At 43.5% G+C, this 14,539-nt stretch overlaps 1 protein-coding gene across 1 annotated transcript; it reads right to left on the reverse strand.

The window, feature by feature from the left end:
- Positions 1 to 637: 637 nt before the first annotated feature.
- On the reverse strand, positions 638 to 13,281 carry LOC120019945 (mitochondrial fission factor homolog A-like). The gene is made up of 6 exons (XM_038963356.1): positions 13,083 to 13,281; positions 5,203 to 5,381; positions 4,292 to 4,377; positions 3,139 to 3,372; positions 2,204 to 2,282; positions 638 to 1,684 (listed from the first exon to the last, which is right to left on the reverse strand). Exons 1-6 carry the CDS (start codon positions 13,279 to 13,281, stop codon positions 1,553 to 1,555), a joined length of 909 nt encoding a protein of 302 aa, XP_038819284.1. The 3' UTR covers positions 638 to 1,552.
- Positions 13,282 to 14,539: the final 1,258 nt, after the last annotated feature.

The following is a 14,539-nucleotide window of genomic DNA, read 5'->3' on the forward strand; positions in this document are numbered from 1 at the left end:
CTGGTAGCTTCAGTGTTGGGGAGAAGACTAGTCAGCTCTTGGGGGGGGGGGGGGGGGGGGGGGGGCGCAAGGATGCTCCATAACATTACACATGTTAGGATGAGATGAATCACATATGGAAGAGGTCAAAGTTGATACTATTAGTACAGATGAAAGGGGGAAATTCTAGTAGGACCGAACTGCATGCTAGTTAGCTAAACTCTCGGCTAACCCACAGCTAACCGTTATAAACATGCACACTTACCCGTGTAATCGCAGATCTCTCTGTACGAAATGGCATCAGGTGCGTTGCTGCGCAACAAATCACTCCGTTTTGTAAAACCCACTGTGCTCGTCTGACTTAGTTATAAAGCCAACAACTTGATACACAGTTGTGGGTGAAGTTTTTTTTTTTTACACTAATCTACCAATAGGGGGCAGAGGGAAGAGAACAACAGATCATCCTTTTCAACCACACATCATTTATTACAAGTAAAATATTTCCAAACAATCCATTGATATTACAAGAAAATAGATAAATACATGCACAAATACATGTTCAACTAAAGAAAATAAATACATACATAAAAATACACAAATAAATGTTAAACTAAAGAAAACAAAATAAAAAAACTGTTTTTCAACTAAAGATGCCAGATTCGTGCAGCGAAAACAGCGTCTGATAAATACAGAACATAATCACATTTGTCGCAATGTTTCTTAGCTCATATATTCCACAAGATACATACATATTTATTCCTGAAAAATATGAGTTCAAACTATTTTTTCCACACACGGCAATTACGTCATACAGTGCTAAAGACTTCATTGGATGATAATGAATAGACATTTAGACTCATGCTCCGCTTCTTGCCAACATCGAGGTAGGAGAGAAATAAAGTCAATCCACACCATAAAATGGAGTAATGGTACGAATCCCTTCACACAGGACGTGCAACTAAATGCTTACATTTGGAGAAATCTCAACACTGGTTTCCTTTGCCTGTATCCTTGTAATTTCAGCAGCCTCACTGGTTCAAGCAATCTGGATCGATGGGGACATCCAAGCCATATTTTTAACCAACAGATTAGGCAGTCGGAGTTGTCATAGATACCACCACCCCCCCTCCACAATTTAGTTTTGCTCCAAACAGGTGGGTCCACCCCAAAGTGATGACAGACACCTGTCTCGATCAATGTGAGAAGACTTGAAATATACAAGATGGCGGTGTACACATTGTTGGATTACTTCACGGATCATAAAAAGTATTTATTTTAATAACAGAGCATTTAAAAAATAAAAATGTCATGGACCCCCTTGCACCCTGGACAAGGACATGTTATGAGACTCCTGTTGCTACAAAGAGAGGATGAGGACAGTATCGCCAAACTAAGGTCGGTCTGAAATGTTCTGTGCTACACCAAACAGTACCTAACCGGCAACTCCCAGTATATTAGATAAAAACATTGTTTTGATTAAATCACATTATCTGGTGTTACAATCTGTAGAAGGAATTGAGATATTTCTGGTTAAATGACAGTGTAGGTCCTGGTCATTGGGTTCCGTGCGGTTCTAACGTCGGAACCAGATCCAGGTATTGATGAGCCAGAACGCCACGGTGGCGGAGTAGAGAATCACCTCTCGCTTGGAGCGCTCCTTGTTCTCCTCCTCCAGTAGCTGGAGACGTCGGTTCAGCTTCACAATCTGAATAAGCAGGTGAATGTAGTGAATCAGTTTGTTAAAAATGATGATTCATCAGAACAGTTGATTCAGTCCATTCAGTGAATTAAATGAAATTCAGTTTAGTGGATTGAAAACTCCTTATAGAGACCATTTTATTCTTTCTTCATTGGGAGAGTGTCAATTCCACATCAATTCAGGACATCCCCAAAATGTCATTTCCCGAACTGAAATGGAATTGACTCAATTTCTGTGAGTCAGACAATTTATCAACTTATACATTACATACCTATCAGTGGTGGCTGGTGGCACTTTAAAAAGGGGAGGACGGGCTCATAATAATGCCTGGAACGAAATGAATGCAATGTGTTTGATACCTTTCCATTCACTTATGAGCCATCCTCCCCTCACCAGCCTCCTCTGATACCCATTATGCGTTAGCTACAGTTATTCATTTGATCAATATATAAATTGGAAGGTAATCAATCATTTAATAAATATAATTGGATAGGAGGGCAACACAGGGTACAATGCTTTGACTACCTGTCGCCGTAATGACGAGGCGTCCACTAAGCCTGAATCGTCAGGGGTCATGTCCATGTCGAGGGCCAAGTGACCAGCCCTACAGGAAACAAAAAGCAGAACATATTTATAATACGACAGAACATAAATGGATTTAACATATATGGAAAAAGTTACATTTGAATAAGTTACTGGCTGCAACACTGCAAAAGCCAACATCTATATTCCGAAGTAAAATGAGTTTCCCCAAACTGATGGACTGCATTTCCGGCTTGGTTAGTAACATTGTAAATACTTGACTCAGAGCATTTGAATGGTCTTTCAACTTTAAAAAACACAGTTTTAGTGGCGCTAAACATGCCATCACCACTCCGAGCTCAGCTTCATTATTGAGAGGGTAAGTACAGGCTAGGTGCCAATACAGCAGTGTTTGAGCTAACAGAGGCGATCATGAGCCAACTCTATGCAGTCTAATGCTATTCCATTAGAACACACACACACACACACGTCAAGAATCACCTTGATTCAGCGGAAAAAAAGGACAAAGTCATCATGAGAAAATATATATAAAAAAAGGGGCTATTGTAAAAACAGACTGACTGTCTGATGTTCTCCTAGAGAATGACTGATGTCACAAGATAAAATAGACCCAAGGAAATCTGTTGACAGTAGCTACGCACTACAGCTTACTTAGAGATAATATATCTTAATCTCATCCTAGCTTAGAGAAAGCATGAGGCACACACTGACTACTCCTGAAGTATGCACTAGCACACTTTCTCACATAGATGTTATTAACAAGGGTGGAAACTCCTTCCGGTCGATGTTTACACCAGTCTTATGCTTTTAAATCCATGACCGGGAGCGTGCAAGTGCACACACTTAGGAAAAAGGGTGATTTTTTTTCTTCTTTCAGAATGCAACATGTGTGTGGCTGAGGAGATCAAGGGGGTCACCTGCGGTGGATGTCGACCTCCAGGACCTCCAGGACCTGCTGGTAGGCCCGGCGCGTGGTGCATTGGATATAGGACAACAACCCTCCAGCACTGTACTGTAGGTTCACGACGTCCTCAGGGGTACACAGTGGAGGACAGGCACGGAGAGGGGGGGCGACGGGGGACAGGGTTACACTGAGAGAGAGAAGGGAAAAAAAATGTAAGAGTGAGATGAAGGGAGGGATGGAAAATTGAAAGAAGGTAGAGAGATGGACAAACAGAGGAAGAGAGGCAAAGACATGTCAAGGAATTGAGAGAGATGAAGAGAGATAGGCATTTCATAGTCTCTCGTGATTAATCACGGCAACGCAGAACCAAATCTAGGCTCCGGCCAACTGCTCGATGGGGGGGGGGGATGCGGGGGGGTGCATCCCCGCAAAATTAGGATTAGTCCAAAACCAGCGCACTGGAAGAATTGTTGCACATTATCCATCAAATCCCAGTCTCCGAGGAAAGACGCAACATTTGAATGTTTGGTCCTCATGAGATTCTTCCTGTGACAGATTACATTTAAATGTTAAAGGGGATACTTTTGGCGATAAAGACCCAGAGTCAGATGAACTCATGGACACCATTTTTATTTACATTTTAGTCATTTAGCAGACGCTCTTATCCAGAGCGACTTACAAGACCAATTAGGGTTAAGTGCCTTGCTCAAGGGCACATCAGCAGATTTTTCACTTAGTCGACGAGGGGATTCGAACCAGCGATCCTTTCCAGCAGTTATTTTTACGAATCATGATTTCGCCGAAGTGGTGCTAAGAGTGGGAACAGGGATTCTAACCGGAAAATTCTCTAATAAACACTAGTTATCTGCAAAATAGTCGCTTTGAAAACATTGTCATATACCTCCATGTTATTAGCATGCAGCATATACAAATATTGTAAAAACAGGGGGACTTTCCAGAAAGGATGGGGCTAGGAAGGGTCTTTGACAGTGAGTTTGCGTGGACTTATCTAGTTCAGATTTGAAAGCCTTTTTGCCCCAAGAACCAAATCAAGTAGCTGGCCACGCCAGATCTCGTTCTGGGTGCTGAAATTAGGCATTTCATAACTACGAGAAAGAAAGCGATGACTCTTCCAATGCTTCCCTCACACCTGGGCTGGTGCTTACCTTACGTGGGTTCTGTTGGCCGGGCCGCTCTGGCGGATGCTGGTTGTATCGCTCACAGTGCGCTCCCTCAGCGACCGAGAGTGGACCTGTGTATGGGGCACATCAGGGATGTATGATGGGATCGCTATATTTTCATTTTAGCCTTAGATTTTAAAGTGATAGGACTATTTCTGCCTAATTGGAAATGTAGTAACGGATAACTAGGAAGTAACTGGCGGTCCTTAGAGTAAGATACCAAACATACAGTATGGGTTGGTCTACTTTTTATTACCATTTTTTCTTTGGTCCAATTGGTAGTTACAGTCTTGTCTCATCGCTGCAACTCCTGTACAGACTCGGGAGAGGTCAAGAGCCATGCGTCCTCCGAAACACAACCCAACCAAGCCGCACTGCTTCTTGACACAATGCCCACTTAACTCGGAAGCCAGCCGCACCAATGTGTCAGAGGAAACACCGTGCACCTGGCGACTGTGTCAGTGTGCACTGCGCCCGGCCTGCCACAAGAGTCGCTAGTGCGCGATGGGACAAGGACATGCTTGCCGGCCAAACCCTCCCCTAACCCGGACGACGCTGGGGCAATTGTGCGCCGCCCCATGGGTCTCCCGGGTCGCGGCCGGCTGCAACAGAGCCTGAACTCGAACTCAGAATCTCTAGTGGCACAGCAAGCAACTGCGATGCAGTGCCTTAGACCACTGCACCACTTGGGAGGCCTGGGTTGGCCTACTTACCCGCTGATTAGTGTTAGCATCGTAGCATGAATAATAATGAAAAACCAGACCCAGGTTAGCATGCTCCAAATAGAAGGCTCCAAATAGAAAAGCATTTTTTTTTTGTAGAACATTTCTCATTTCTGAGAACCATTTATGGCTCTGTGTAGTTCTAATGACGTCACACCGTTGACACAAACTCACCCCCTGGTTGGCGTGGGCCTGTGTTGTGGGAGCCTGGTCAGTCTCCAGGGAGTCCAGGGAATGTTCATTGAGGGTGAGTATTCGTGGCGGCGCCTTCATGTCCAGTAAATCCACAGGAGGAGTGGACTGGATCAGGTCTAGGTCTCTGGGCCGGGAGTAACGGGAGTCCCCATCGTCCCCTGGAGAAGGCGGAAGGAGGACAGTGTCATGTTCATTAGTCAACAAACGGAAGAACACGGACTGAAACAGGGGAGGACTAGCTGGACTTGTCAGCACAATGGCTCAACAGGCATTTGGACTGACCTACTGACAACCAGATGGCTCTCTCCAGGTTTCCCCACAGACAACCAGATGGCTCTCTCCAGGTTTCCCCACAGACAACCAGATGGCTCTGTCCAGGTTTCCCCACAGACAACCAGATGGCTCTGTCCAGGTTTCCCCACAGACAACCAGATGGCTCTGTCCAGGTTTCCCCACAGACAACCAGATGGCTCTGTCCAGGTTTCCCCACAGACAACCAGATGGCTCTGTCCAGGTTTCCCCACAGACAACCAGATGGCTCTCTCCAGGTTTCCCCACAGACAACCAGATGGCCCCCTCCAGGTTTCCCCACAGACAACCAGATGGCTCTCTCCAGGTTTCCCCACAGACAACCAGATGGCTCTCTCCAGGTTTCCCTACAAAACCACCCTGACAACCAGATGGCTCTGTCCAGAGAGCAGACACCGCTCACCTGCTATCACAATCCTCTCTGGTACATGTATCATGTAGACCAGGGGCTCCAAAACTTTTTCCCTCCAGCCCCACTTCCAGCATTGGGGAACATCCCGTGTCACGTCTATTCCCATACGCACAAGCATTGTTCATGACACAAACTGCTCACACCACTCATTGGCGTAAAGAATTAGACAGATTTAAACCTACTTTTCTTGCAATTCTACACATGTTTCCATGTCTAATGTGCATTAATGTGATAGGAGTGACTCAAACATGACAACAAAATCTATGGGATAAAATAACTAGCAAAAAAACATTAGCTGACATGAGCAAGTTGATCTGGACTTTTCTGACAAGTTATAAATAGCTCTCTAAGTTCTGCAATGACTGACATGACAAGAGGAAATGATGATGCACTACCCAATTTAGAAAATGCACCTTGTGCATTCTACTATTACAACTTTCAAGAGTAAGTTGAAAGCCGGGCGGAGTTCCTTTTCTACGGGTGTCTAATCAATTGTGCTATGTGTTTTTTTTTTTGCGTTATTTGTAACTTATTTTGTAAATAATGTTTCTGCCACTGTATCTTACGGCAAAAAAGAGCTTCTGGATATCAGGACAGAGATCACTCACCTCGGATTAGACAAAGATTTTTTCTTCAACAAGCAGGACGCACAGGATGTACAAGGCTGAAATCCCCGTCATTGGCAAGAGAAAGAGACGCAGGTACAGAGGACACAGAGCGGGGTGCCTCGTAAGGATCCGCAGAAGGCAAGTGGGAAAGCTGCCGTTACCGTCAATATTACTTGCCAAAGTGCAATCATTGGACAATAAATTAGACAAGATACGATCACAAATATCCCACCAACGGGACATCAGAAACTGTAACATCTTATGTTTCACGGAATCGTGGCTGAATGACGACATGGATATTCAGCTAGTGGGATATACGCTGCACCGGCAAGATAGAACAGCACACTCCGGTGAGATGAGAGGAGGCGGTCTGTGCACATTTGTAAACAACAGCTGATGCACAATCTTAGGAAGTCTCTAGATTTTGCTCGCCTGAAGTAGAGTATCTTATAATAAAATGTAGACCAAAGTCTTGGCAAATAGTGTTCATCCATACTTTTTGTGGCTGTTTATTTACCACCACAGACAGATGCTGGCACTAAGACTGCACTCAGTCAGCTGTATAAGGAAATAAGCAAACAGGAAACCGCTCACCCAGACGCGGCACTCCTAGTGGCCGGGGATTTTAATGCAGGGAAACTTAAATCAGTTCTACATAATTTCTATCAGCATGTTAAATGTGCAACCAGAGGGAAAAAAATTCTGGATCACCTGTACTCCACACACAGAGACGTGTACAAAGCTCTCCCTCGCCCTCCATTTGGTAAATCCGAACACAACTCAATCCTCCTGATTCCTGCTTATACAAGCAAAAATTAAAGCAGGAAGCACCAGTGACTCGGTCTATAAAAAAGTGGTCAGATGAAGCAGATGCTAAACTACAGTTTTGCTATCACAGATTGGGATATGTTCCGGGATTCTTCCGATGGCATTCTTCCGATGGCATTCTTCCGATGGCACATCTGTCACTGGCTTTATCATTAAGTGCATCGAAGACGTCGTCCCCACAGTGACTGTACGTACATACCCCAACCAGAAGCCATGGATTACAAGCAACATTCGCACTGAGCTAAAGGGTAGAGCTACCGCTTTCAAGGTACGGGACTCTAACCCGGAAGGTTATAAGAAATCCTGCTATGCCCTCCGACAAACCATCAAACAGGCAAAGCGCTGATACAGGGCTAAGATTGAATCGTACTACACCGGCTCCGACGCTCATCTTATGTGGCAGGGCTTGCAAACTATTACAGACTACAAAGGGAAGCACAGCCGCGAGCTGCCCAGTGACACGAGCCTACCAGACGAGCTAAATCACTTCTATGCTCGCTTCGAGGCAAGCAACAGTGAGGCATGCATGAGAGCATCAGCTGTTCCGGATGACTGTGTGATCACGCTCTCCGTAGCCGACGTGAGTAAGACCTTTAAACAGGTCAACATTCACAAGGCCAGACGGATTACCAGGACGTGTGCTCCAGGCATGTGCTGACCAACTGGCAGGTGTCTTCACTGACATTTTCAACATGTCGCTGATTTGAATCTATAATACCAACATGTTTCAAGCAGACCACCATAGTCCCTGTGCCCAAGAACACTAAGGCAACCTGCCTAAATGACTACAGACCCGTAGCACTCACGTCCACAGCCATGAAGTGCTTTGAAAGGCTGGTAATGGCTCACATTAACACCATTATCCCAGAGACCCACACCAATTTGCATACTGCCCAAACAGATCCACAGATGATGCAATCTCTATTGCACTCCACACTGCCCTTTCCTACATGGACAAAAGGAACACCTTTGTGAGAACGCTATTCAACGACTACAGCTCAGCGTTCAACACCATAGTACCCTCAAAGCCCTTCACTAAGCTAAGGATCATGGGACTAAACACCTCCCTCTGCAACTGGATCCTGGACTTCCTGACGGGCTCAGTCCCCTCCTGTACTCCCTGTTCACTCATGACTGCATGGACAGGCACGACTCCAAAACCATCATTAAGTTTTCCAGTGACACAACAGTGGTAGGCCTGATCACCAACAACGACGAGACAGCATATAGGGAGGTCAGAGGCCTGGCCGTGTGGTGCAAGGACAACAATCTCTCCCTCAACGTGATCAAGACAAAGGAGATGTTTGTGGACTACAGGAAAAAGAGGATCGAGCACGCCCCCATTCTCATCAACGGGGCTGTAGTGGAGCAGGTTGAGAGCTTCAAGTTCCTTGGTGTCCACATCACCAATAAACTAACATGGTCGAAACTAGAGGTCGACCGATTAATCGGAATGGCCGATTAATCGGGGACGATTTCAAGTTTTCATAACAATCGGAAATCGGTATTTTTTTAATATATTTTTTTACACCTTTATTTAATCTTTATTTAACTAGGCAAGTCAGTTAAGAACACATTCTTATTTTCAATGACGGCCTAGGAAGGCAGAACGACAGATTTTTAACCTTGTCAGCTCGGGGGATCCAATCTTGCAAAACTAGTTAACTAGTCCAATGCTCTAACACAGGGGTGTCAAACTCATTCCACGGAGGGCCTAGTGTCTGCAGGTTTTTGGTTTTTCCTTTCAATAAAGCCCTAGACAACCAGGTGTGGGGAGTTCCTAACTAATTAGTGATGTTAATTCATCAATCAAGTACAAGGGAGGAGCGAAAACCCGCAGACACTCGGCCCCCCGTGGAATGAGTTTGACACCTGTGCTCTAACACCTGATTACATTGCACTCCACGAGGAGCCTGCCTGTTGGCGAATGCAGTAAGCTAAGGTAAGTTGCTAGCTAGCATTAAACTTATCTTATAAAAAACAATCAATCAATGACTGTCATTGTTCCAATGTGTACTTAACCATAAACATCAATGCCTTTCTTAAAATCAATACACAAGTATATATTTTTAAACCTGCATATTTAGCTAATAGAAATCCAGGTTAGCAGGCAATATTAACCAGGTGAAATTGTGTCATTTCTCTTGCGTTCATTGCATGCAGAGTCAGGGTATATGCAACCGTTTGGGCCGCCTGGCTCTTTGCGAACTAATTTGCCAGAATTTTACGTAATTATGACAACATTGAAGGTTGTGCAATGTAACAGGAATATTTAGACTCATGGATGCCACCCGTTAGATAAAATACGGAACGGAATAAATGTTTTGTTTTCGAGGTGATAGTTTCCGGATTAGTCAAAGGTATATGGTTTAGAGAGAAATAGTCGACGCGTTATAATTCCTGTAATAACTTGCGGCTGAATTTGAAAGGGGTTCCTTCGTTATTTTACCGTTCATGTCTTCCACAGAGAATGTCTTGATCTACTTCAAATAAGGTCTGTGTTTCGTGCAGGCTTAAACCGCCTCGACGTTTTGATACCCGTGTAAATCTCACTAGGATAAGGTAACGTTTGTCAACATATTTTCATAAATCCACTCTACAATTTTTTTTATCTTCGCTTATATTTAGCCAATATTGATCAGAGTTACCTTGTCCTATGGATATCTACACAGTTATAAAATTGGCACGGTGATGTAAGCCTACACGAAACACAGACCTTATTTTAAGTGAATCTAAAGAATATCCTATGCAATAAATGAAGGAACCGCTTTTCAGATTTTGCTAGGTGTCATGGGAATTATGACTCGCACTTTGGTTGTCAATTCTTACCATGCCCATTATTAAAATAGGATTTCCTGCATATAGAAATTAAGGTTTTTGTTTTCAACATTCATCACAGGTAACTTAAACTATTTTTATTCAAACAGTTGAGAGTATTTGTCTCCTAAGCAGACTCTTCAGTATCATTGTCACTTCAGAGCTGTGTGCGTGTGTGTGTATTTATGTATTATATTAAGTTAAAATAAAAGTGTTCATTGTTCATTCAGTATTGTTGCAATTGTCATTATTACAAAAATGTGTGTGTGTATGATATATATATATTTAAAAAAAAAAAGTTTTTTTTTAAAAAATAAATCGGCCGATTAATCGGTATCGGCTTTTTTTTGTCCTCCAATAATCGGTATCGGCATTGAGAAATCATAATCGGTCGACCTCTAGTCGAAACACACCAAGACAGTCGTGAAGAGGGCACAACAAAACCTATTCCCCCTCAGGAGACTAAAAAGATTTGGCATGGGTCCTCAGATCCACAAAAGGTTCTACAGCTGCACCATCGGAGCATCCTGACGGGTTGCATCCCTGCCTGGTATGGCAACTGCTCGGCCTCCGACCGCAAGGCACTACTGAGGGTAGTGCGTACGGCCCAGTACATCACTGGGGCTAAGCTGCCTGCCATTCAGGACCTCTACACCAGGTGATGTCAGAGGAAGGCCCTAAAAATTCTAAGACCCCAGCCACGCAAGTCATAGAATGTTCTCTCTACTACCGCATGGTACCAGAGCGCCAAGTCTAGGACCAAAAGGCTTCTCAACAGTTTTTACCCCCAAGCCATAAGACTCCTGAACAAGTAATCAAATGGCTATCCGGACCATTTGCATTCTCCCCCCCAACCCCTCTTTTACGCTGCTGCTACTCTCTGTTTATCATATATGCATAGTCACTTTAACCATACCTACATGTACATACTATATCAATTAGCCCAACTAACCAGTGCCTGTTTTTAGCCTCAATACTGTATTTCACCTTTATTTAACCATATAGCCTCGCAACTGTTATTTTCACTGTTGTTTTTATTTCTTTACTTTTCACATAATACCAATTTTTTTTAACTAATTTTTTTTAATCGCACTGTTGGTTAGTAAGTAAGCATTTCACTGTAAGGTCCACAGCTGTTGTATTCAGTGGGGCGGCAGGTAGCCTAGTGGTTAGAGCATTGGACTAGGAGCCGGAAGGTTGCAAGATCGAATTCCCGAGCTGACAAGGTAAAAATCTGTCGTTCTGCCCCTGAACAAGGCAGTTAACCCACTGTTCCTAGGCCGTCGTTGAAAATAAGAATTTGTTCTTTACGGACTTGCCTACTGTAGATAAATAAAGGTAAGATAATAACATTTGGCGCACGTGACAAATAAACTTTGATTTGATTCCCAAACCATCACAATTGGGTTGAGGTTCGGGTGATTGCGGAGGCCAGGTCATCTGATGCAGCACTCCATCACTCTCCTACTTGGTAAAATAGCCCTTACACAGCCTGGAGGTGTGTTGGTTCATTGTCCTGTTGAAAAACAAATGATAATCCCACTAAGCGCAAACCAGATGGGAGGCGTATCACTGCAGAATGCTGTGATAGCCATGTTGGTTAAGTGTGCCTTTAATTCTAAATAAATCACAGACGGTGTCACCAGCAAAGCACCCCCACACCATCACACCTCCTCCTCCATGCTTCACAGTGGGAAATACACATGCGGAGATCGTCTCACAAAGACATGGCGGTTGGAACCAAAAATCTCCAATTTGGACTCCAGACTAAAGGACATATTTCCACCGGTCTAATATCCATTGCTCGTGTTTCTTGGCCCAAGCAAGTCTCTTCTTATTATTGGTGTCCTTTAGTAGTGGTTCTTTGCAGCAATTCCATCATGGAGGCCTGATTCACACAGTCTCCTCTGAACAGTTGATGTAGAAGTAACAGGCATCTCAACTCTGAAGCATTTATTTGGGCTGCAATTTCTGAGGCTGGTAACTAAGGAACTTATCCTCTGCAGCAGAGGTAACTCTGGGTATTCCATTCCTGTGGCGGTCCTCATGAGAGACAGTTTTAAATCAAATCAAATTTTATTGGTCACATACACATGGTTAGCAGATGTTAATGCGAGTGTAGTGAAATGCTTGTGCTTCTAGTTCCGACCATGCAGTAATATCCAACAAGTAATCTAACAATTTCACAACAACTACCTTTTGCACACAAGTGTAAAGGAATGAATAAGAATATGTACATATAAATACATGTATGAGCGATGGCCGTGCAACATAGGCAAGATGCAGTAGATGGTAGAGTACAGTATATCCATATGAGATGAGTAATGTAGGGTATGTAAACATTATATAAAGTGGCATTGTTTAAAGTAACAGGTGATACAGTTATTACATGCAATTTTTAATGATTAAATTGGCTAGATGCACAATCGAGAGATGCACAATCGAGAGCATCCTGTCGGGCTGTATCACCCCGTGGTACGGCAACTGCTCCGCCCACAACTTTCAAGAAGGCACACCTGTTAATTGAAATGCATTCCATGTGACTACCTCATGAATCTGGTTGAGAGAATGCCAAGAGTGTGCAAAGCTGTCATCAAGGCAAAGGGTGGCTATTTGAAGAATCTCAAATATAAAATATATTTTGATTTGTTTAACACTTTTTGGTTACTACATGATTCCATATGTGTTATTTCATAGTTTTGATGTCTTCACTATTATTCTACAATGTAGAAAATAGTAAAAATAAAGAAGACCCCTTGAAATCAGTAGGTGTTTTAAAACCTTTGACCGGTAGTGTATATATAAATCAAAATATAACTTTTTTTGTTGGGGGGCGCCCCTCCCCACAATTTGGGAACGACTGATGTAGACCACACACTGCTCACCTGCTATCACAATCCTCTCTGGTACATGCATCATGTGGGGGGCCAGGGGCTGAGACAGCAGCCCATGTTGGTTTTCGGGGGCCACTTTGAGTGTGTCGGGAATGCGCATGCGCTGGCTGATGCCCTCGGTGTACTCCAGCTCATAGTGGATACGATTCATCTCTGCCTCTTTCGAAGAGGGGAAGGTTGCCCCACTCATCCAGCCTTGTAATAACAACAACAAAAGCCTCAATTATTAAACATTTAAAAATCGCTCATATGTTAACATTTAGGTCAATGGATTTTAAGGGCTTGCCCTAAAAAAGGAATGCAATTTGCCATTTATATGCAATTTAACCAACTGTGTTGATAACAGGGCATTTGATATAGCATAATGATTTCATGGTTTTATTGCATTCTACACATTATTGACATTCTTGTGCATTCCTGATATGTTTAATACCAACTCATAATCAAATAATGATGACTGCATTTCCTAGTTAAATGGTAGCCTACATGATCATTTGTGTGGGCTAACTAACATAGTGATGTTTTTTGTACTTCTGGTTATTAATAGCCTGATACCTCTGCTTAATCCAAAACAAGCTGATCATGGTTTTATTTATACTGAACAAAAATATAAATGTAAAGGGTTTTAGCCCATGTTTCATGAGCTAAAACAAAAAATCCCAGACATTTTTCCATATGCACAAAATGCGTATTTATCTCTGATTTTGTGCACACGTGTTTACATCCCTGTTAGTGAACATTTCTCCTTTGCCAAGATAATCCATCCACCTGACAGGTGTGGCATATCAAGAGGATGATTAAACAGCAAGATCATTACACAGGTACAACTTGTGCTGGGGACAATAAAAGGCCACTCTAAAATGTGCAGTTTTGTCACACAACACAATTCCACAATTCTGTTTTTGAGTGCGCTAACAATTGGCATGCTGACTGCAGGAATGTCCACCAGAGCTGCTGCCAGAGAAATTGTTAATTTCTCTACCATAAGCCGCCTCCAATGTTGTTTTAGAGAATTTGGCAGTACGTCCACCGGCTTCACAACCGCAGACCACGTGTAACCACGCCAGCCCAGGACCTCCACATTCGGCGGCTTCACCTGCGGGATCGTCTGAGACCAGCCACCCAGACAGATGATTAAACTTTCTGAATAATTTCTGCACAAACTCTCTCAGGGAAGCTCATATTTTTTATAAATGTTTTATTTGATTTAACCTTTATTTATCTGTGTGCTTGTCATCCTCAGCAGGGTCTTGACCTGACTTCAGTGGGCAAATGCTCACCTTCGATGGCCACTAGCACACTGGCGAAGTCTGCTCTTCACGGATTAATCCCAGTTTCAACTGTACCAGGCAGCTGGCAGACAGCGTGTATGGTGTCGTGTGGGTGAGCGGTTTACTGACGTCAAAGTTGTGAACAGAGCCTGGTGGTGGTGGTGGGGTTATGGTATG

This window comes from Salvelinus namaycush, chromosome 25 (genome assembly GCF_016432855.1).
Source record: "Salvelinus namaycush isolate Seneca chromosome 25, SaNama_1.0, whole genome shotgun sequence".
In the NCBI taxonomy this organism is placed as follows: Eukaryota; Metazoa; Chordata; class Actinopteri; order Salmoniformes; family Salmonidae; genus Salvelinus; species Salvelinus namaycush.

What these genes read in the sequence shown, in the direction of transcription:
- LOC120019945 (XM_038963356.1), bottom strand. Translation starts at nt 13,281, where the DNA reads ATGAGTGGGGCAACCTTCCCCTCTTCGAAAGAGGCAGAGATGAATCGT. An exon ending in AGAGAGGATTGTGATAGCAG is followed by an intron (nt 5,382 to 13,082) that starts GTGAGCAGTGTG and finishes CGCCTTCTCCAG; the next exon opens with GGGACGATGGGGACTCCCGT. An exon ending in GAGGTCGACATCCACCGCAG is followed by an intron (nt 2,283 to 3,138) that starts GTGACCCCCTTG and finishes TGTTTCCTGTAG; the next exon opens with GGCTGGTCACTTGGCCCTCG.